General features: G+C 56.9%; 1 protein-coding gene across 1 annotated transcript in view; it reads left to right on the top strand.

Moving 5' to 3' along the window:
* The window catches only part of CSMD1 (CUB and Sushi multiple domains 1), a 694,425-nt gene that overhangs the window by 608,374 nt on the left and 65,237 nt on the right, over nucleotides 1-20,814 (top strand). Inside the window, exons 38-41 of the mRNA XM_054719948.1 lie at nucleotides 1,807-1,925; nucleotides 5,241-5,310; nucleotides 7,133-7,249; nucleotides 12,657-12,866. Coding sequence (XP_054575923.1) covers nucleotides 1,807-1,925; nucleotides 5,241-5,310; nucleotides 7,133-7,249; nucleotides 12,657-12,866 — 516 coding nt within the window. The remainder of the gene's footprint in view (nucleotides 1-1,806; nucleotides 1,926-5,240; nucleotides 5,311-7,132; nucleotides 7,250-12,656; nucleotides 12,867-20,814) is intronic.

Genomic DNA, 20,814 nt, shown 5'->3' with positions numbered 1-20,814 from the left:
GCGGGGTGGGGGGGGAGCAGTGCCCATGCCTCCCCGGGGACAAGCGTGTCGCGTGCATCCCGTCTGGTCTGGAGTCTGCACGCGCTGCCTGTCCAGCCGCGAGGCCTGGCCCAGCGCCCGCCGCGTGTGGACACTGTGGGTGGCGCTGGCTCCTGCCCTCAGCAGCGGCTGCGCTGTCCGCCTCCAGCCGTGAACCTGTTAATAATTAGCTCTGGCTTTATGTTCTTTTTGTTGTTGTTAACCCTCACCCGAGGGTATTTCTCCATTGATTTTTAGGGAGACTGGAAGGGAGGGGGAGGGACAGAGAGAAACATCGATGTGAGAGAAACACGTCGATGGGTTACCTCCTGCATGAGCCCCAACCAGGGCCCAGGCCGGGGAGGAGCCTGCAACCGAGGTACGTGCCCTTGACCGGAATCGAACCTGGGACCCTTCAGTCCGCAGGCCGACGCTCTGTGCACTGAGCCCTACGGCCGGGCTCTGACTTTACATTAAGCGAAGTCCGATGAGACAGTGAGCATGCGTGTGAGCAGAGACGTGTGGGCCGGGTAACCACGTGTGCGGTCCCGTGGGCGGGCAGACAGCGTCCTCACGCGCACGGGCCCTGCAGGTTGTCGCTCCGGGGTTAGCCAATGTCGCCCCCACCTTCCCGTCCAGCCCACACTCGAGTCCCAGTGCATTAGTCCTGGTGTTGGGGACAAGAACTGAAGTCTAAGGCCAAGGCCGGCTGGAGAAGTTCAGGCAGATCTATACCCTTATTCCCCCCTCCCCCCATTTCTCAGCGGAATAAGCTGTTAGTCCTTCAGACCTGGGGTCACCTGGTCCGTGTGGCTTGGCGGGTGAGTGGTATCCTGTTCACTGAGAGGTCAGGGTTCAGTTCCATCAGGGCCCATGCCCGAGTTGCAGGCTTGCTCCCCAGTAGGGGGTGTAGGAGGCAGCTGATCGATGTTTCTCTCTCCCTGACTCTCTCTCTAAAATTAATTTTTTAAAGATATTAAAAATATAAACCTGGTGTCAGAGAAGACTGGCTAGGTGACGGGAGAGATCGCAGTATTTACAGCCTCCGGGTCTTTGGCGCCATTCCCAATGCGTTTCGGTTTTATGAAGCACCATCGCCGCGTGTCCTGTTTGTTAGTGTAACAGGGGTTTCTGCAGGTCAGTGTTAAACAACATCAGCACTAATTTACCTGGCCTTTAGGCTGAATTCCTGTATTCTGAGACACGTTTGAAACATTGTTAGCGCCTTACCCAGAGACCATTTCGGCTGGGCAAGCTCCTGGGTGCAGCGTTGGGGACGGAGATGCTGGCCCTGCTCACTAAGAGCAGCCTCCTCATGCGACGCTCCGTCTCTTTAAATGGCAGAGAGCTTGAACAGCGAACCCTGGTCTCATATTCCTTTTCTGAGAGAGTCGGTTGCCAGGTCCACACTTAACACTTTCCACGAAGACCGTTGAGTGTGATTGGAAACCTGTAAACCCTCGGAGCCGTGCCATGGGGCCTGCATCTCCCGGGACCACCCTTCTCCAGGGCTTTCCGGAGCGTGCGCGTGAGGCTGGAGGCGAGTGGGTGACAGTGGAGTAACACGTTTTACCTAAAGGAATCAAGAATGACATCAGTGAATGTTTGCAATGAAACCCACCCCATTAAAACGGAACGAACGAACATGCAGAGCGAGCTCAGGGCTGGCTCGGGGCCCGCCCTGTCGTCGGGGCCTGCGTTCCTGCAGGGGAGCGGGGGGGGGGGGGGGGTGGACGAGGCAGATGGGAGAAGAGCTTTGTGTCCCACCTCCTGCGTCTGTTTCCGCAGCCGTGGGGCTCGCCGCCTGCCAGGAGCCAGCCCTGCCCAGCAACGGGCTCAAGATCGGCGACCGGTACATGGTGAACGACGTGTTGGCCTTCCAGTGCGAGCCCGGGTACACGCTGCAGGTGGGTGTACACGCCACAGGTGGGGGTACACGCTGCAGGTGGGGTACACGCTGCAGGTGGGGGTACACGCTGCAGGTGGGTGTACACGCCACAGGTGGGGGTACATGCTGCAGGTGGGGTACACGCTGCAGGTGGGTGTACACGCCACAGGTGGGGTACACGCTGCAGGTGGGGTACACGCCGCAGGTGGGTGAACATGCCGCAGGTGGGTGAACACGCCGCAGGTGGGGTACACGCCGCAGGTGGGTGTACACGCTGCAGGTGGTGTACACGCTGCAGGTGGGTGAACATGCCACAGGTGGGGGTACACGCCGCAGGTGGGTGTACACGCCGCAGGTGGGGTACACGCCGCAGGTGGGTGGACACGCCACAGGTGGGGGTACACGCCACAGGTCGGGGTACACGCCGCAGGTGGGGTACACGCTGCAGGTGGGTGTACACGCTGCAGGTGGGGTACACGCTGTAGGTGGGGGTACACGCTGCAGGTGGGTGTACACGCTACAGGTGGGTGTACACGCTGCAGGTGGGTGTACACGCTGCAGGTGGGGTACATACTGCAGGTGGGGGTACACACTATAGGTGGGTGTACACGCTGCAGGTGGGTGGACACGCCGCAGGTGGGGTACACGCCGCAGGTGGGTGAACACGCCGCAGGTGGGTGTACACGCCGCAGGTGGGGTACATGCTGCAGGTGGGTGGACACGCCGCAGGTGGGGTACATACTGCAGGTGGGGGTACACGCTGCAGGTGGGTGTACACGCTACAGGTGGGTGTACACGCTGCAGGTGGGTGTACACGCTGCAGGTGGGGTACACACTGCAGGTGGGGGTACACACTATAGGTGGGTGTACACGCTGCAGGTGGGTGGACATGCTGCAGGTGGGGTACACGCCGCAGGTGGGGTACATGCTGCAGGTGGGGGTACACGCTGCAGGTGGGGTACACGCTGTAGGTGGGGGTACACGCTGCAGGTGGGTGTACACGCTGTAGGTGGGGGTACACGCCGCAGGTGGGGGTACACGCTGCAGGTGGGGGTACACGCCGCAGGTGGGGTACATGCCGCAGGTGGGTGGACACGCTGCAGGTGGGTGTACACGCTGCAGGTGGGTGTACACGCCGCAGGTGGGGTACACGCCGCAGGTGGGTGGACACGCCGCAGGTGGGTGAACACGCCGCAGGTGGGGGTACACGCTGCAGGTGGGGTACACGCTGCAGGTGGGGGTACACGCCGCAGGTGGGTGTACACGCTGCAGGTGGGTGTACACGCCGCAGGTGGGTGTACACGCCGCAGGTGGGTGGACACGCCGCAGGTGGGTGGACACGCCGCAGGTGGGGGTACACGCCGCAGGTGGGTGTACACGCCGCAGGTGGGGTACACGCTGCAGGTGGGTGTACACGCCGCAGGTGGGTGTACACGCTGCAGGTGGGTGAACATGCCACAGGTGGGGGTACACGCCGCAGGTGGGGGTACACGCTGAAAGGGGGGTACACGCTGCAGGTGGGTTACACGCTGTAGGTGGGGGTACACGCTGTAGGTAGGGGTACACGCTACAGGTGGGGGTACACGCTGAAAGGGGGTACACGCTGCAGGTGGGGGTACACGCTGTAGGTGGGGGTACACGCTGCAGGTGGGGGTACACGCTGAAAGGGGGTACACGCTGCAGGTGGGGGTACACGCTGTAGGTGGGGGTACACGCTGAAAGGGGGTACACGCTGCAGGTGGGGGTACACGCTGTAGGTGGGGGTACACGCTGCAGGTGGGGGTACACGCTGAAAGGGGGTACACGCTGCAGGTGGGGGTACACGCTGCAGGTGGGGGTACACGCTGAAAGAGGGTACACGCTGCAGGTGGGTGGACACGCCGCAGGTAGGGGTACATGCTGCAGGTGGGGGTACACGCTGTAGGTGGGGGTACACGCTGAAAGGGGGTACACGCTGTAGGTGGGGGTACACGCTGTAGGTGGGGGTACACGCTGTAGGTAGGGGTACACGCTGGAGGTGGGGGTACACGCTGGAGGTGGGGGTACACGCTGCAGGTGGGGGTACACGCTGCAGGTGGGGGTACACGCTGTAGGTGGGGTACACGCTGCAGGTGGGGGTACACGCTGAAAGGGTGTACACGCTGCAGGTGGGGGTACACGCTGCAGGTGGGGGTACACGCTGCAGGTGGGGGTACACGCTGAAAGGGGGTACACGCTGTAGGTGGGGGTACACGCTGCAGGTGGGTGTACACGCTGTAGGTGGGGGTACACGCCGCAGGTGGGGGTACACGCTGCAGGTGGGGGTACATGCTGTAGGTGGGGGTACACGCTGTAGGTGGGGGTACACGCTGAAAGGGGGTACACGCTGCAGGTGGGGGTACACGCTGCAGGTGGGGGTACACGCTGTAGGTAGGGGTACACGCTGGAGGTGGGGGTACACGCTGAAAGGGGGTACACGCTGTAGGTGGGGGTACACACTGGAGGTGGGAGTACACACTGCAGGTGGGTGAACATGCCACAGGTGGGGGTACACGCTGCAGGTGGGGGTACACGCTGCAGGTGGGGGTACACGCTGCAGGTGGGTGAACATGCCACAGGTGGGGGTACACGCTGTAGGTGGGGGTACATGCTGGAGGTGGGAGTACACACTGCAGGTGGGTGAACATGCCACAGGTGGGGGTACACGCTGCAGGTGGGTGGACACGCCGCAGGTGGGGGTACACGCTGTAGGTGGGGGTACACACTGTAGGTAGGGGTACATGCTGGAGGTGGTGTCAGGGGGGTTCCCTCAGGGTCCTCACCTGCTCAGTTAGGCTGCAGCCCTAGGTTCTCACCTGAAGAGCTAGGTGGGTGTCAGGGGGTCCCCTCAGCGTCCGCCTGCTCACAGAGGTGGTAGCCCAGGTCCGCCTGTGCAGCCTCACCTTTCCAAACCCAAGTGCCGCACGGCTGACCTTCCACCCTTCAGTGGGACTTCGTGTCCCCTGGTCTTGCTCAGCCTCGGAGCCTGAGGCTGTAACTGCTGAGGATGGAATGAGCCGGCACACAGTCCTTGGCTCAGCTCACGCCCCTGCGCCCCAGGAGCGGGCCGGCAGGCCATGATGCTGACGGGACGTGGGAAGTGTGTGAAGTGAGGAGAAATAGTCAGGTTGTTCTATTTTGAGACGAAATATGCGATTCGTGAGTGACAGTGCTGTAGGGACACTTCAAACTTCTGGGAAAGGCATCGCCCTGGTCACGACCCCCAGACAGGACGGCCCGCGGCTGGGGCGGCCCGGTCCCAGCGCCGGCCTCCTCGGGCTCCGCGGGCCTCACCCCTCTCTCCCTCCCTCCGCAGGGCCGCTCGCACATCTCCTGCATGCCCGGCACCGTGCGCCGCTGGAACTACCCGCCGCCGCTCTGCCTCGGTAGGACGCCCGTCTGCGCACGCGGCCCGTCCAGACCCCTCGGACGGCGCCCTGAGCTGCTCCCCTCCACCCTCCTGGTCCCCACAGGCCGGCCCGCCACCCCCGCTCACACCCTCCACGGGCGGCGCCCTGCCTGCCACCTTAGGACCTGACACGAGAGGGAAGATCAGTAATAACAAACCTGTCCTTTTTAAAATGTTTTTATGGATCTCAGAGAGGAAGGGAGAGGGGAGAGAGAGAAACACTGCTCGGCTGCCGCCTGCACACCCCCTGCTGGGGATCAAGCCCGCAACCCGGGCAAGTGCCCTGACCACACATCGAACTGCGACCTCATGGTTCCTAGGTCAGCGCTTAAGCACAAGCACTGAGCACGCCGTCCGGGCGAACCTATCCTTTTCAAAAGTGTCTATCATGTTTATCTTTTCTTGTGTTACTTTGGACTTTTCCTAAGATGCACTGACAGGTCAGTGAGGGAGGCACCCTCCTCAGGTTCTCACCGGAGGGAAGGGCCCCTGGCCGCAGCCGCAGCCTCAGCCAGCGGGTCCCCCCTGCAGGCCAGCAGAGCGCCAACGGGGCGCTCTCTCCACCACGTGGCTCCTCCACGCGACTTCATGGGGTTGAATTCCCCCCCACGGTCCCGCGATCTCAGAGACAGAGCCCGTCCCCATCCTTCGTCCCGCAGCACGACGCTGTGGCACACAGTAGGCCCTCAGTCACTTTGACTCACGAATGACCGGCAGCGACTGCCCATCAGAGAGCGCGGGTGGTGATCACAGTGACTAGGTCCCCGTCGGAGCCCCTCCCCTGGCTCAGTGCTGAGAACCCCCCAGCCGCAGGCCGACCCCCGCAGACACCCTCGTCACGGGGGCGGGTCCAGGAACACGGGGTCCACTCTATGGACAAATGCGGGCAAGTGTGAAGGCCACTGGACACCCCTGAGCGTGTCCCCGAGCTGCCCACGGGGGTGTGACCTCAGAGGGCCCGGCCGCGCGGCACAGGGGAAGCAGGCGCCCGCCGGGGCCACGCCGGCCTCGGCCGGGCTTCCCCTCCCACACACCCTGGCTGCTGGCGGGTTTCTGTAACCAACAGCGCGGCTGCCTCGAACAGGAAGCCGACGGAGTGTGCAGGAAGAAAATAAACCCAAGTCCAACCGTTTAAATAGTGAACACCCGCCGTCAGGTGTTCCGCCCAGGCAACCGCCTGCGGGCCGTGCTCGTGGCATCGTATCTGTTTCCAAGGAGACAGTGGCCTCCGTGACCGAGGTCTATGTGTGAAGGTGGTTTCTGGGTGAAAATAAATGCCTAGACCCCCCGGGGCCCTTACACACGCGGAGGTATCTGTGGGATCGGAAAGTCCGGGCTCGGGCTGGGCGGCAGGGACCAGGGTGGGACCCGGGACGCCTGCTCCCTCCACGCTCTCTCACTCACTCACGTCGCTCTTCTTACTCGTTTCAAATGAAGAACTTCCCCTTAAACTTGGGAATTAGATATTTTAAACCTTGAACTAAAATTCACTCGCAAAGGGTGTTCACTCAAGTCCTGTGTCCTTGCTGGCGTGTGCATTCCGGGAGGAAGTAGAGGTTTCCTTGGAGAGCTCACCCACGTGGTCCTTAGCGACGGCCCCCAGGGGCCTCGAGCTGGCGGTGACGGGATGGGAAGGTCTCTTGCGGGTTCAGCTCGTTGCTCCCGATGAGCTCAGCTGGGGGGTCAGGACGAGGACCTCACCCAGAGATGACATTGACTTACCAGCTCTGAAAGTCTGTGCTTTAAGCATCATAGTCCTGAGGAAGACAACTCACGTGAAACCTGTGGTCCCCCTGCAGCGACGTGCGGAGGGACGCTGAGCAGCCCGGCCGGCGTGATCCTGAGCCCCGGCTTCCCCGGCGCCTACCCCAGCAACCTGCACTGCAGCTGGAGGATCGCGCTGCCCGTGGGCCACGGTGAGTGAGCGCGGGGCTCCGGGCACCCACTTCCCCTCCCAGCTGCACAGCGGCGGCTGAGCGAGAGCTGCCGGACTCCGCTGGCGTGAGGGCGGCTGTGCCGGAAAGCGGGGGACGGGTTTACAGGAAGCTGCGGCCCAGCGGCACGGAGAAGAGAAAGGGGGACGGCGATGGGGCCGTAGGGCTCTTTCCAGGCAGAGCCAGCCCGCGGGGTGGTGAGACGGTAGACGCGGGCCTGCACGTGCCGCACCCCACTCAGTGCCAGCCTCTGCATCACCCGCCCTGTCCGCCAGGGGCTCCGCAGCAGGCAGTGTGCGTGTGGAACAGTGTGAAGGCTTTTTCAGGTGATGGCATGTTTTAGTTTGTTTTACAAATTAATTTTTTCATTAAGTATATTTTGATTAACTTCAGAGAGAGGAAGGGAGAAGGAGAGAGAGAGAAACATCAATGATGAGAGAAACATCATTGATCGGCTGCCTCCTGCACGCCCCCTACCTGGGATCAAGCTCAGACGCGGGCCTGTGCCCTGACCGGAAATCCAACCGTGACCTCCTGGTTCATAGGTCAACAACGCTCAACCACTGAGCCATGCTGGCAAGGCTAAAATTTTTATATTGTCTTGATTTCTGTTTATAGAAATGGCTTTTCATAACATTCAGCTTTGAATGCTCAGGGTAGTCATCTACAATAATAAAAGCGTAATATGCTAATTAGACCGTATGTCCTTCCGGACGACCTTCCAGACAAAGCCAGGGCTGCGAGGGAAGCCCGGGTCCTGGGTGCCTGAGGGAAGCTGGTGCCGGCAGCAGGGGGGTGGGTGTAGGTGGATGGGAGGAAGGGAGGCCTACTCTTGCCCGGATTTCGTGCACCGGGCCTCTCTTAAATACGTCCTGATTTTAGCTGCTGTGTCGCTGCAGCTCACCTTGGCCTTCTGTGGAAACACGTGCTTTCTGTGGAAGTTGGATTTCCCATCATGCCTTTCCCTGACGGCCTTGTGGTTGCCTTTGCATTCTAGGTCATTGTTGGGCTTGTCCCACCTGCGACTTTCTGAACAGCAGCGCCCGGTGATGGCGTGTCACAGACACTCGGGGCCCGGGACGAGTCCCTGAGCCTTGCTCACTAAGTCATTGTTGCCCAGGGATGCTGGGCGAGACGCGTGAGCACAGCACGCAGACGTCGCTGCCCGGAGGGAGGTCCTGTGTGTAGGATGTGCTCAGAGCTCTGCCCGCAGGCCCTGTGCCGGGGGCAGCGCCGCTGTTCATGGAAGGACGGGCAGTGGCCCACACTCCAGGGTCAGGCGTGAGGACAGGAGCATGCTGTGCACAGACATGGAGTGTTATTCCGGGGAAAGACAGCAGCCTGAACGGGCCCCACATGTGAGGCTCATGCCCACTGGACGGGCCCCCACGTGTGAGGCTCATGTCCCCTGGACGGGCCCCCACGTGTGAGGCTCATGTCCCCTGGACGGGCCCCCACGTGTGAGGCTCATGTCCCCTGGACCGGCCCCCATGTGTGAGATTCATGTCCACGGGTCTGCGGGGGGCGGCCCCGAGGGCGCGTGGGGCTCAGACGCGGGGCGATTTCATAGCAGGTAACAGCTGTGGCTCTCAGGATCCCAGTTGAGTTTTGGTTTCTAGGTCATAAGCTCTGTCTGCGCATAGAGGCAGAGGCTGCGCTCTGAGCTGGAGGGCGCAGAGGCCTGGGGTGACTGCCCTCTAGGCCTCAGAGGTGCTGACACGCGGGTCTGATTCTCGCGGTGGGGACCTGGAGGTGCGATGGGGGTGCAGTTGTCTGAAGAGACAGGGCTGTATTTCCTTCTTCAGCTTTCTGATGAAAGTGTAGTTGACATACAATGCTATGTGGTATTCAGGGGCGCCCCCTAGTGACTCGGGGGTTACAGAGCTTGCACTGTGATCACCGGATGCGCCCGGTAGCCCCGTCACCCTGCAGGTATCCCAATCCCGGGGCTCTGTCCTGGGCTGTGTGTTAATTCCATCCCGTGACGGATGTGCTCATAACGGGGAGTCTGTCCTTCTTATTCTCACTCCCCCTTTCCCGCCATCCTCCCCTCCCCCCTCTGGCGACCCCGTCTGTTCTCTGGGTCCCCGAGTCTCTCTCTGTCTGGTTGGTTTCTTCTTGGTGAGGTGCACTCACTCCATTTGGCCGAGCCCTGGCCGGGCCGCCGTGGCCCAGGTCCCACCTCCGCTGCAGCTGGCGGCATCTTCCCGGGAGCGCGTGGCCCTGAGAGGCGACCCCTCCGGGGCGGGGCGCATCGTTCACGGTCAGCGGCTCGCGGCAGCTGGACCCAGCCCGCCCGTGACCTTGTGCCGCTTCCTCTCCCTCCACAGCCGGGTGCTGGTGTGTGTTGCTTTCGTAGGAGCCCAGTCGACGCAGAATTTCTCCATTTCCTTGAGTGAGTGAGGGCGGACAGCGCGGGCACACGGTGCTCTCCCCGCGAGAGTGCTCGCAGAATACCTATAACGCAGGGAAGGAAAAGTATGTCATGTTTTCAAGAATTAACGGCACAGCCCGGCCGGCGTGGCTCCGTGGTTGAGCATCGACTTATGAACCAGGAGGTCATGGGTTCGATTCCTGGTCAGGGCACATGCCTGGGTTGCGGCTCAATCACCAGGAGGGGGCGTGCAGGAGGCAGCCCACTAATGACTTTTTCTCATGGATGTTTCTGTCTCTCTCTTAAAAAATCAGTTAAGAAATACAAAGCAGATTTGCCCAGTATCCGGGGAGGGAACGGAAGGGGAGCTGGGTGATGCGTTTCTCACGCCCTGGTGTTCGCGTTAAGATGCCAAACTGGGCAGTTGGCTGAGGAGGAGAGCGAGAGTCCCTCCTGAAAGGGATCGGCCCGGCGCCGCCCTGTCCCCACGTCCCGGCGGCTCACGGGTGTGGACACGGCCCCGCTCCCATGCTCATCCGGCTCATGGGGCGCAACTGCCATCACCCCATTCCCAGCTCAGTCCCATCCAGTGGGCGCTGTCCTGGTCCCTGTGCGCTCAACTGCAGCGTGTCCCCGGGAAACCCCGGCTCACCGGGAGGGGGCGCACTGCAGCGTGTCCCTGCTCCTGGGCTGCGAACCCCAGTGAGAAGCCGGTGCGTGTGGGCCTGCCCGGCCCTCCTTCCCGCACAGACAGGCACGGCGATTCAGCAGCTGCATCCGCTGGCCCCGTCCCGTCTCATCCAGCCCCTGGCGGCGAGCCTGACGGCAGTGCTGGAACTGGGGGCCACAGGGGTCCGGCCCGCACAGTCACGCACACGCACACGCACATGCACACGGTTGTTGGACAGTTTGTGTGTAGTAACAACACTCGCCCTCAGAGTGTGGACCTCCTACAACAAAAGCTGGCTTTAACTCAGCAGCTGGGGAGCAGCCACAGGGCTCTGGGTGCGGCTCCCTAAGCGGTGGGGTCTCCCCCTCACAGCCTGTTCCTCCCCTCCCCCAACTCCTCCCTGCCCCCCATCTCTCAGTCTCTCCCCCTCTTTGTTTCCTGCCTCCGACTTCCGACTTCCATTCGCCCGAACGTATTTGCTGAGTTAGAAGGAAACGACAGCGGCTGTGGGCTCCCCGGAGGAAGCCGCCTGCTGTCTGAAAGGGCCGCAGAGCTTCCAGTCTGCAGAGACGCTGCCTTTGGCGGAGCCTCCTGCCTCCGGTCGGAGCCCTGGCCCCTGCCGACCAGCCTGCCTCCCCGGCCGCGCCCGCACACGCGTGTGGAGTCAGAGGACCCATGTGATTGAACCGCCCCTTCTGAAACGATGCTAAATTGTGGTTGACGTCCCCGTCCCTCTTTCCTCCCCGTTTCCTCTGCTCCCTGCTCCCCCGGCGTCTCCTGGGACCCCACACGCTCCCTCACCCCATCCTTCCTCTCCCGACCCCGCTGAGCGGCCAGGGCAGGAGTCTCTCCAGAAGGACCGGCCTCGGTCCCCTCGTGAGGCTGTCGCTCTTGCCTGGCACGTGGCCGGCTAAGCCGGGAGGGGCGGGCGTTGTCTGCCAGGGGTGGGCGTGCCGGACCCCGAGTCCCCGCTGCCATGGGCTCCCCACCGCGCCCCTCGGAGCCTGGGCTGCTGGCCTGTGGCTTGGCGAGGACAGTGACCCTGACTTCCCGGGAACTGGGAGACCAGAGCTCCTTGGTACGTTGGATCCCAGACAGGACAGCGGCCGTCCCTGCGCCCAGCCAGCCAGCGCCCTGCTGCTCCTCACGTTTCGCCTCATTGAATGGAGGTTGGGATGAGGGTGCAGCTTAGGGAGTCCGTGAGGTGTTCTCTTCCCCCTTCTCTGATTCCCTGAGGTGTCCTCTTCCCTCTCCTCTGACTCTGGCCCAGGAGAGCCACGCTTCCTGTCCGCACCCACGTGGGTGGGTCTGCTTTCCGTCCTCCGCACTTGCCCTTGAGTGGGCTCCGCGTGCGCCTTATCTCCGCTTCTCCAGCCTCGGAAACGCGTCTGCGAGATGGAGAGGGAAATGGAGGCTCCCCTTATCTTTCAAGAGCAGGAGAGTAACACGGGGAAGCGTTTCCGACGCCGCGGAGCAGCTGGGCGAGCTGCTGACCTCCGCGGGCTGCACGAGCCGAGTTCACTGCGTGGGCTTGTGCGGAACGCGGCTTCCGGGCGCCATCTCAGCTGGTGACGAGACCCAGCCGCTCAGACTCCGCCGTCCAGTGAATGTCCCCGATGCCACGGCCCCGCATTCTGACGCTGCCGAGCTGACTTATCAGCTGCCCCTTACCTCGCGCCCAGATCCCCGTGACCGCAGCGCCACGGTCACCCGGGCTGCCCCCGTCGGCCGCCGGGCCAGGCTGGTGGATGGACTGTGAGTGACGGGGCCGTGGAGGGGTTCTCTCGGACAGGCTGTGACTTGCTTCGCAGGCAAAACCCAAGTGAAAGAGCGGCTCCCGACCGAGCAAACCTCTGGCGCGGCCGGGCCGTGGCAGAGCCTGGAAAGCCCGGGGCGTCTGGGGCCCTGAGTTTGGGGCCGCGTTGGTTCCGTCCTCGGTGGAGCTGGGGGAGCTGGCGGCGAGTCCCACCGCGTGTCCGGCGTGAGCCTTCACACGGCCGCTGGACAGAGCCCGCCTCGCGCCCAGGGCCAGCCGGCGCTCTAAGGGCGAGGCCGCGTGTCCCGGAGCGCAGGCTGGCCGGGGCCTTTTCAGAGAGTGACTCGGGGCTTGGACTGCCCAGATCCAGGTCCCCCGGCTTCGAGGGGCGGTGGGGACGGAACCGCGGTCTATTTTAATCCGAAACAAGCAAGCGGCCTCCACGGCGCCCTCTGCCCCCGAGGGACGGCGTTTGGGGACACGAACAAAGTGGCCGTCGCTCCTGATGAACTTGAACTGTAGCCGCCGCCGGTGACTGTCACTTGTCTCACACGTGTCACTGTCACTTGTCTCACACGTGTTCCCACAGGTGCGCACATCCGCTTCCTGAACTTCTCCACGGAGGCCAACCACGACTTCCTGGAGATCCAGAACGGGCCGCACCCCACCAGCCCGCTGCTCGGCCAGTTCAGCGGCCCCGACCTGCCGGCCGCGCTGCTCAGCACCACGCACGAGACCCTGGTCCGCTTCTCCAGCGACCACTCCCAGAGCCGGCAGGGCTTCCGGCTGGCCTACCGAGGTGAGGGCCCGGGCACTGCGGGGCGTAGGCCGCCTGTTGGTCAGAAGCGGTACTGCTGGACTCGTTGGGGGGGCTCTGCTGACCCCTGGTGGGGTCACTGCTGTCCTTGTCCTGCCAGGAAGGACACAGACCCCGAGGGCACAGCCCACACCGTCCTCGCTGCCCACCCACTGCCCTCACTCCCCGTGGCCACCACCACCCTCCTCCAGGCCACGTGGCTTCATGGGCACGTTGCCTCCTCGCCTCCATGTGTCCGCCTCGCCACATGGAGGCCGGGTCCCTCCAGGACGGCGGTGCGGGGCGCCCCTCCATCACGCAGTGGGTGAGGCCGTGTCTCCCGCACTGACCTCCCAGCCTGAAGGCAGGGCCTGGTACTGTCCAGCCCCTGTTCCCATTAAGCCGGGAGGAAATGTGTTGAGCGAGCTGTATTCTCTCCTGAACGGTCAAAGCATGAGATCGCTAAGAAAGGTTCCGATCACCCATTCTAGCGTTTTCGACATGTGAAAAGTTCAACATTTTCATTCCACAGCAAATCACTCAGCTGGCCTTTTCCTGACTATTGTTAAGTCGGATGAAGTTGAAAATGTCAGAAGTAGAGCCTGTTTCTTTTAACGTGGCTAAATCACTTGTTTTCTCGAAGACGGAGCGAACTATTTCATCGCTGAAGGAACGTTTAGACCATGTTACTTGAGTTGTTCTTATAAATTGTAAGTGTAGATTTCCAGACTTGGGGTCTCTTAAAACAGGAACCCAGATCGAAGGGGGAAATTAAAGAGGGAGATGAGGCGGCTGTGAGGACTGCGACAGAACTCGCATTGTGATTGGAAACTAAATTCACTTTTTAAAAAAATTTAACAAATTTAAGAATAGAATACTCACATGTTAAATAACAATAAAAATAGAATATTGGGGGGGGGAAAATCTCATGAGAGTATTGTTTGCCATGTAGTTTTGAAACTATATTTTATCTTACATAATAACTTCTAACCTCCATATAGTTAAAAAAAATGTTTGCTTTACTTCTCTCGATAGTTTTCAGGTCAGGTTGCTAAGGCCATGTCCACACAGTTCCACAGTTACCGATTAGTTCCATCAAAAAATGGCCTAAAAACCCACCCAGGGTCCCTGAACGAATCATCCAGACCAGAGCTCACACATCACTGCAATGGGTGAGCACGGTGTGAACATTTCTAAATTGTCTAGATTTGGAACTAGAAGTCACATAATCTGTGAAATGCCCACAGACCCACTCTCCTTTCTGCTCTTGCCATGTCAGCATCTGGACTATTTACCCAGCAGCCCCACTGGGGACAGCCCCTGGGGTGTCCGCGTGGAGGCCCCTTTCACAGCCGGAGACCATTGGCTCCTGAGTTCCCTCCGCTGCTGCGGCCGTGGCCCCCGGTGCCGCCGGCTCGGCCTCCTGCCTCTGGGCTGGGAGCGTCATCGAGGCCACAGATCTGGTTGGCTGAGCGAATGCTTTATTCACTTGACGTCTGACTGGATGTGTAAGGATCCGCATTTGAAAAATCCTAAACAATATGTTTTTATCATCAGTAATTAATGGGCGGTACTTGAGCGAGGCCAGATAAACAAAATAGAAAAGAAAGAGCATGAATTGGAGGCGCTGTCCCTGCTCACAGGGGATCGTTTCTGGCAGGGACGGTGATGAGGTGGTTTATCATTTTACCACGAGTACAAAGGGTAGAGGAGACGCCCCCGGCTCTGTATGTCACACCCGCGTTCCTCCGTCCTGCGCGCGATTTGTACGTTGAGCGCCCACGGACTGACTCAGCGGAAGGCGTGTGAATCAGCAGACAGCCTGTCCCTCTCAGCGTGTCTGTGTCACTCTTCCTCCCCCCTTGTCGTATGTTGATGGCCCCTTGAAGGCCAAAGATGTCGCTGGCAGAGGTGGCTGTCGCGGGGTTAAATGACTCCTCCCGAGACGGAGAAATGAAGTTCAAGGACCACACTCCGTAACCCCGCGGGCACGTGCCTGCCTTCTGACTCCAGAGCTGGAGAGCAGATGACGGGGGAGATTGGTGTCAGCTGATGAGATCAGCGTCAGAAAGCATCGTGGCCGATAGCCCGATGGCGGCGTGGCCCCCGGGGGTTACAGCTGTCATTTAGACACGGGGGTTACATCAAGCACCGAGCATCGAAACACGGACGCAAATACTGCGTGAGACTGACCCGTGGGAACAGCAGAGGCTCCCCTGGTCCGAGCGAAGGAACCCCGGGAGGGATGAGGTTCTGTGTGCTGGCTGACACGCGTGGCGTCGGTGTGGCCTCGTGGTGCTTAGATTTCTTTATACTGTTTTTGAAACTGAGAACTTTGGGGCTTGCTTTACTGTTTTGGTTTCTGTCATTTGACATTGGGAGAAATTGAGTATTTATCTCCTCCTCCCTCCCTCTCTCTGCGTCTCTCTTTTTCTTTGTTACGTCATTAAGCATCGTTGTTCAACACGAAACACGTAAAGAGCGGGAAGTGCGTGGCCTCAGGAGATGAGAGGGCTTTCCGTCAGCGTCCCGCTCCTCCGCTTTCCTCCTGGCGAATGTCTGAAGCGCCTTTACACACAAAAAGCAGCCCTGGCCAGTTGCTCAGTGGTTAGAGCGCCGGCCGGTGGACCGAAGGGTCTAGGGTTCAATTCCCAGTCAAGAGCACGTACCCCATTTGTAGGTTCATCCTCACCCAGACAGGGCTCATGCATGCCGTAGGCGACCGATCGATGTTTCTCTCTCTCTCCCCCTCCTCCCTCCCTCCTACTCCCTCTAGAAATCAATGGAAATAATATCCTTGGGTGAGGATAAAAATAAAAAATAAAAACATCGTCAAATGTATTTTGGGTACAGGTTATATTACTCTAATGCACACGGTAAGTATAAAATGCAAATTGTTATAATTCTACTACTACTAATAGTTATTGTTTTACTTCACATGGCAACTGGCAACTTGGAAAATGTATTTTTTAAGACAATATCTAAAAGTTCATCTCCAGAAGCTAAATGTAACCATTCTCCTCCTCTGCATTTCAGACTAACACACGTGGTATTCATGAGCTGCTGTGTGTGTTTCAGCCTGTGACTAACTCACATGGTATTGATGAGCTGACTCTGTGTGTTAGCCCATGACTAACTCACATGGTATTGATGAGCTGACTCTGTGTGTTTCAGCCTGTGACTAACTCACATGGTATTGATGAGCTGACTCTGTGTGTTTCAGCCTGTGACTAACTCACATGGTATTGATGAGCTGACTCTGTGTGTTAGCCCATGACTAACTCACATGGTATTGATGAGCTGACTCTGTGTGTTTCAGCCTATGACTAACTCACGTGGTATTGATGAGCTGACTCTGTGTTTCAGCCTGTGACTAACTCACATGGTATTGATGAGCTGACTCTGTGTGTTAGCCCATGACTAACTCACATGGTATTGATGAGCTGACTCTGTGTTTCAGCCTGTGACTAACACACGTGGTGTTCATGAGCTGACTCTGTGTTTCAGCCTGTGACTAACTCACATGGTATTGATGAGCTGACTCTGTGTGTTAGCCCATGACTAACTCACATGGTATTGATGAGCTGACTCTGTGTGTTAGCCCATGACTAACTCACGTGGTATTGATGAGCTGACTCTGTGTGTTTCAGCCTGTGACTAACTCACATGGTATTGATGAGCTGACTCTGTGTGTTTCAGCCTGTGACTAACTCACATGGTATTGATGAGCTGACTCTGTGTGTTTCAGCCTGTGACTAACTCACATGGTATTGATGAGCTGACTCTGTGTGTTTCAGCCTATGACTAACTCACATGGTATTGATGAGCTGACTCTGTGTGTTTCAGCCTGTGACTAACTCACATGGTATTGATGAGCTGACTCTGTGTGTTTCAGCCTGTGACTAACTCACATGGTATTGATGAGCTGACTCTGTGTGTTTCAGCCTATGACTAACTCACATGGTATTGATGAGCTGACTGTGTGTGTTTCAGCCTATGACTAACTCACATGGTATTGATGAGCTGACTCTGTGTGTTTCAGCCTATGACTAACTCACATGGTATTGATGAGCTGACTCTGTGTGTTAGCCCATGACTAACTCACGTGGTATTGATGAGCTGACTCTGTGTTTTCAGCCTGTGACTAACTCACGTGGTATTGATGAGCTGACTCTGTGTGTTTCAGCCTATGACTAACTCACATGGTATTGATGAGCTGACTCTGTGTGTTAGCCTGTGACTAACTCACATGGTATTGATGAGCTGACTCTGTGTGTTTCAGCCTGTGACTAACTCATGTGGTATTGATGAGCTGACTCTGTGTGTTTCAGCCCATGACTAACTCACGTGGTATTGATGAGCTGACTCTGTGTGTTAGCCCATGACTAACTCACATGGTATTGATGAGCTGACTCTGTGTGTTTCAGCCCATAACTAACTCACGTGGTATTGATGAGCTGACTCTGTGTGTTTCAGCCTGTGACTAACTCACATGGTATTGATGAGCTGACTCTGTGTGTTTCAGCCTGTGACTAACTCACATGGTATTGATGAGCTGACTGTGTGTGTTTCAGCCTATGACTAACTCACATGGTATTGATGAGCTGACTCTGTGTGTTTCAGCCTATGACTAACTCACATGGTATTGATGAGCTGACTCTGTGTGTTAGCCCATGACTAACTCACGTGGTATTGATGAGCTGACTCTGTGTTTTCAGCCTGTGACTAACTCACGTGGTATTGATGAGCTGACTCTGTGTGTTTCAGCCTATGACTAACTCACATGGTATTGATGAGCTGACTCTGTGTGTTAGCCTGTGACTAACTCACATGGTATTGATGAGCTGACTCTGTGTGTTTCAGCCTGTGACTAACTCATGTGGTATTGATGAGCTGACTCTGTGTGTTTCAGCCCATGACTAACTCACGTGGTATTGATGAGCTGACTCTGTGTGTTAGCCCATGACTAACTCACATGGTATTGATGAGCTGACTCTGTGTGTTTCAGCCCATGACTAACTCACGTGGTATTGATGAGCTGACTCTGTGTGTTTCAGCCTGTGACTAACTCACATGGTATTGATGAGCTGACTCTGTGTGTTTCAGCCTATGACTAACTCACGTGGTATTGATGAGCTGACTCTGTGTGTTTCAGCCTGTGACTAACTCACGTGGTATTGATGAGCTGACTCTGTGTGTTTCAGCCTGTGACTAACTCACATGGTATTGATGAGCTGACTCTGTGTGTTAGCCCATGACTAACTCACGTGGTATTGATGAGCTGACTCTGTGTGTTTCAGCCTGTGACTAACTCACATGGTATTGATGAGCTGACTCTGTGTGTTTCAGCCCATGACTAACTCACGTGGTATTGATGAGCTGACTCTGTGTGTTTCAGCCTATGACTAACTCACATGGTATTGATGAGCTGACTCTGTGTGTTTCAGCCTGTGACTAACTCACATGGTATTGATGAGCTGACTCTGTGTGTTAGCCCATGACTAACTCACATGGTATTGATGAGCTGACTCTGTGTGTTTCAGCCTGTGACTAACTCACATGGTATTGATGAGCTGACTCTGTGTGTTAGCCCATGACTAACTCACGTGGTATTGATGAGCTGACTCTGTGTGTTTCAGCCCATGACTAACTCACGTGGTATTGATGAGCTGACTCTGTGTGTTAGCCCATGACTAACTCACATGGTATTGATGAGCTGACTCTGTGTGTTTCAGCCCATGACTAACTCATGTGGTATTGATGAGCTGACTCTGTGTGTTAGCCCATGACTAACTCACATGGTATTGATGAGCTGACTCTGTGTGTTAGCCCATGACTAACTCACATGGTATTGATGAGCTGACTCTGTGTGTTTCAGCCTGTGACTAACTCACATGGTATTGATGAGCTGACTCTGTGTGTTTCAGCCTGTGACTAACTCACATGGTATTGATGAGCTGACTCTGTGTGTTAGCCCATGACTAACTCACGTGGTATTGATGAGCTGACTCTGTGTGTTTCAGCCCATGACTAACTCACGTGGTATTGATGAGCTGACTCTGTGTGTTAGCCCATGACTAACTCACGTGGTATTGATGAGCTGACTCTGTGTGTTTCAGCCTGTGACTAACTCACGTGGTATTGATGAGCTGACTCTGTGTGTTTCAGCCTGTGACTAACTCACATGGTATTGATGAGCTGACTCTGTGTGTTAGCCCATGACTAACTCACGTGGTATTGATGAGCTGACTCTGTGTGTTTCAGCCCATGACTAACTCACATGGTATTGATGAGCTGACTCTGTGTGTTAGCCCATGACTAACTCACGTGGTATTGATGAGCTGACTCTGTGTGTTAGCCCATGACTAACTCACGTGGTATTGATGAGCTGACTCTGTGTGTTAGCCCATGACTAACTCACGTGGTATTGATGAGCTGACTCTGTGTGTTTCAGCCTGTGACTAACTCACGTGGTATTGATGAGCTGACTCTGTGTGTTTCAGCATGTGACTAACTCACATGGTATTGATGAGCTGACTCTGTGTGTTTCAGCCTGTGACTAACTCACATGGTATTGATGAGCTGACTCTGTGTGTTTCAGCCCGTGACTAACTCACATGGTATTGATGAGCTGACTCTGTGTGTTTCAGCCTGTGACTAACTCACATGGTATTGATGAGCTGACTCTGTGTGTTAGCCCATGACTAACTCACATGGTATTGATGAGCTGACTCTGTGTGTTTCAGCCTATGACTAACTCACGTGGTATTGATGAGCTGACTCTGTGTGTTTCAGCCCATGACTAACTCACGTGGTATTGATGAGCTGACTCTGTGTGTTTCAGCCTGTGACTAACTCACATGGTATTGATGAGCTGACTCTGTGTGTTAGCCCATGACTAACTCACATGGTATTGATGAGCTGACTCTGTGTGTTAGCCCATGACTAACTCACATGGTATTGATGAGCTGACTCTGTGTGTTTCAGCCTGTGACTAACTCACGTGGTATTGATGAGCTGACTCTGTGTGTTTCAGCCTGTGACTAACTCACATGGTATTGATGAGCTGACTCTGTGTGTTTCAGCCTGTGACTAACTCACATGGTATTGATGAGCTGACTCTGTGTGTTAGCCCATGACTAACTCACGTGGTATTGATGAGCTGACTCTGTGTGTTTCAGCCCATGACTAACTCACGTGGTATTGATGAGCTGACTCTGTGTGTTAGCCCATGACTAACTCACGTGGTATTGATGAGCTGACTCTGTGTGTTTCAGCCTGTGACTAACTCACGTGGTATTGATGAGCTGACTCTGTGTGTTTCAGCCTGTGACTAACTCACATGGTATTGATGAGCTGACTCTGTGTGTTAGCCCATGACTAACTCATGTGGTATTGATGAGCTGACTCTGTGTGTTTCAGCCTGTGACTAACTCACATGGTATTGATGAGCTGACTCTGTGTGTTAGCCCATGACTAACTCACGTGGTATTGATGAGCTGACTCTGTGTGTTTCAGCCTATGACTAACTCACATGGTATTGATGAGCTGACTCTGTGTGTTTCAGCCCATGACTAACTCACATGGTATTGATGAGCTGACTCTGTGTGTTAGCCCATGACTAACTCACATGGTATTGATGAGCTGACTCTGTGTGTTTCAGCCCATGACTAACTCACATGGTATTGATGAGCTGACTCTGTGTGTTTCAGCCCATGACTAACTCATGTGGTATTGATGAGCTGACTCTGTGTGTTTCAGTCTGTGACTAACTCACATGGTATTGATGAGCTGACTCTGTGTGTTAGCCCATGACTAACTCACATGGTATTGATGAGCTGACTCTGTGTGTTAGCCCATGACTAACTCACATGGTATTGATGAGCTGACTCTGTGTGTTTCAGCCTGTGACTAACTCACGTGGTATTGATGAGCTGACTCTGTGTGTTTC

Source organism: Eptesicus fuscus, chromosome 8 (genome assembly GCF_027574615.1).
Source record: "Eptesicus fuscus isolate TK198812 chromosome 8, DD_ASM_mEF_20220401, whole genome shotgun sequence".
Classification (NCBI taxonomy): Eukaryota; Metazoa; Chordata; class Mammalia; order Chiroptera; family Vespertilionidae; genus Eptesicus; species Eptesicus fuscus.
This window is presented reverse-complemented; position numbering and strand designations above follow the sequence as displayed.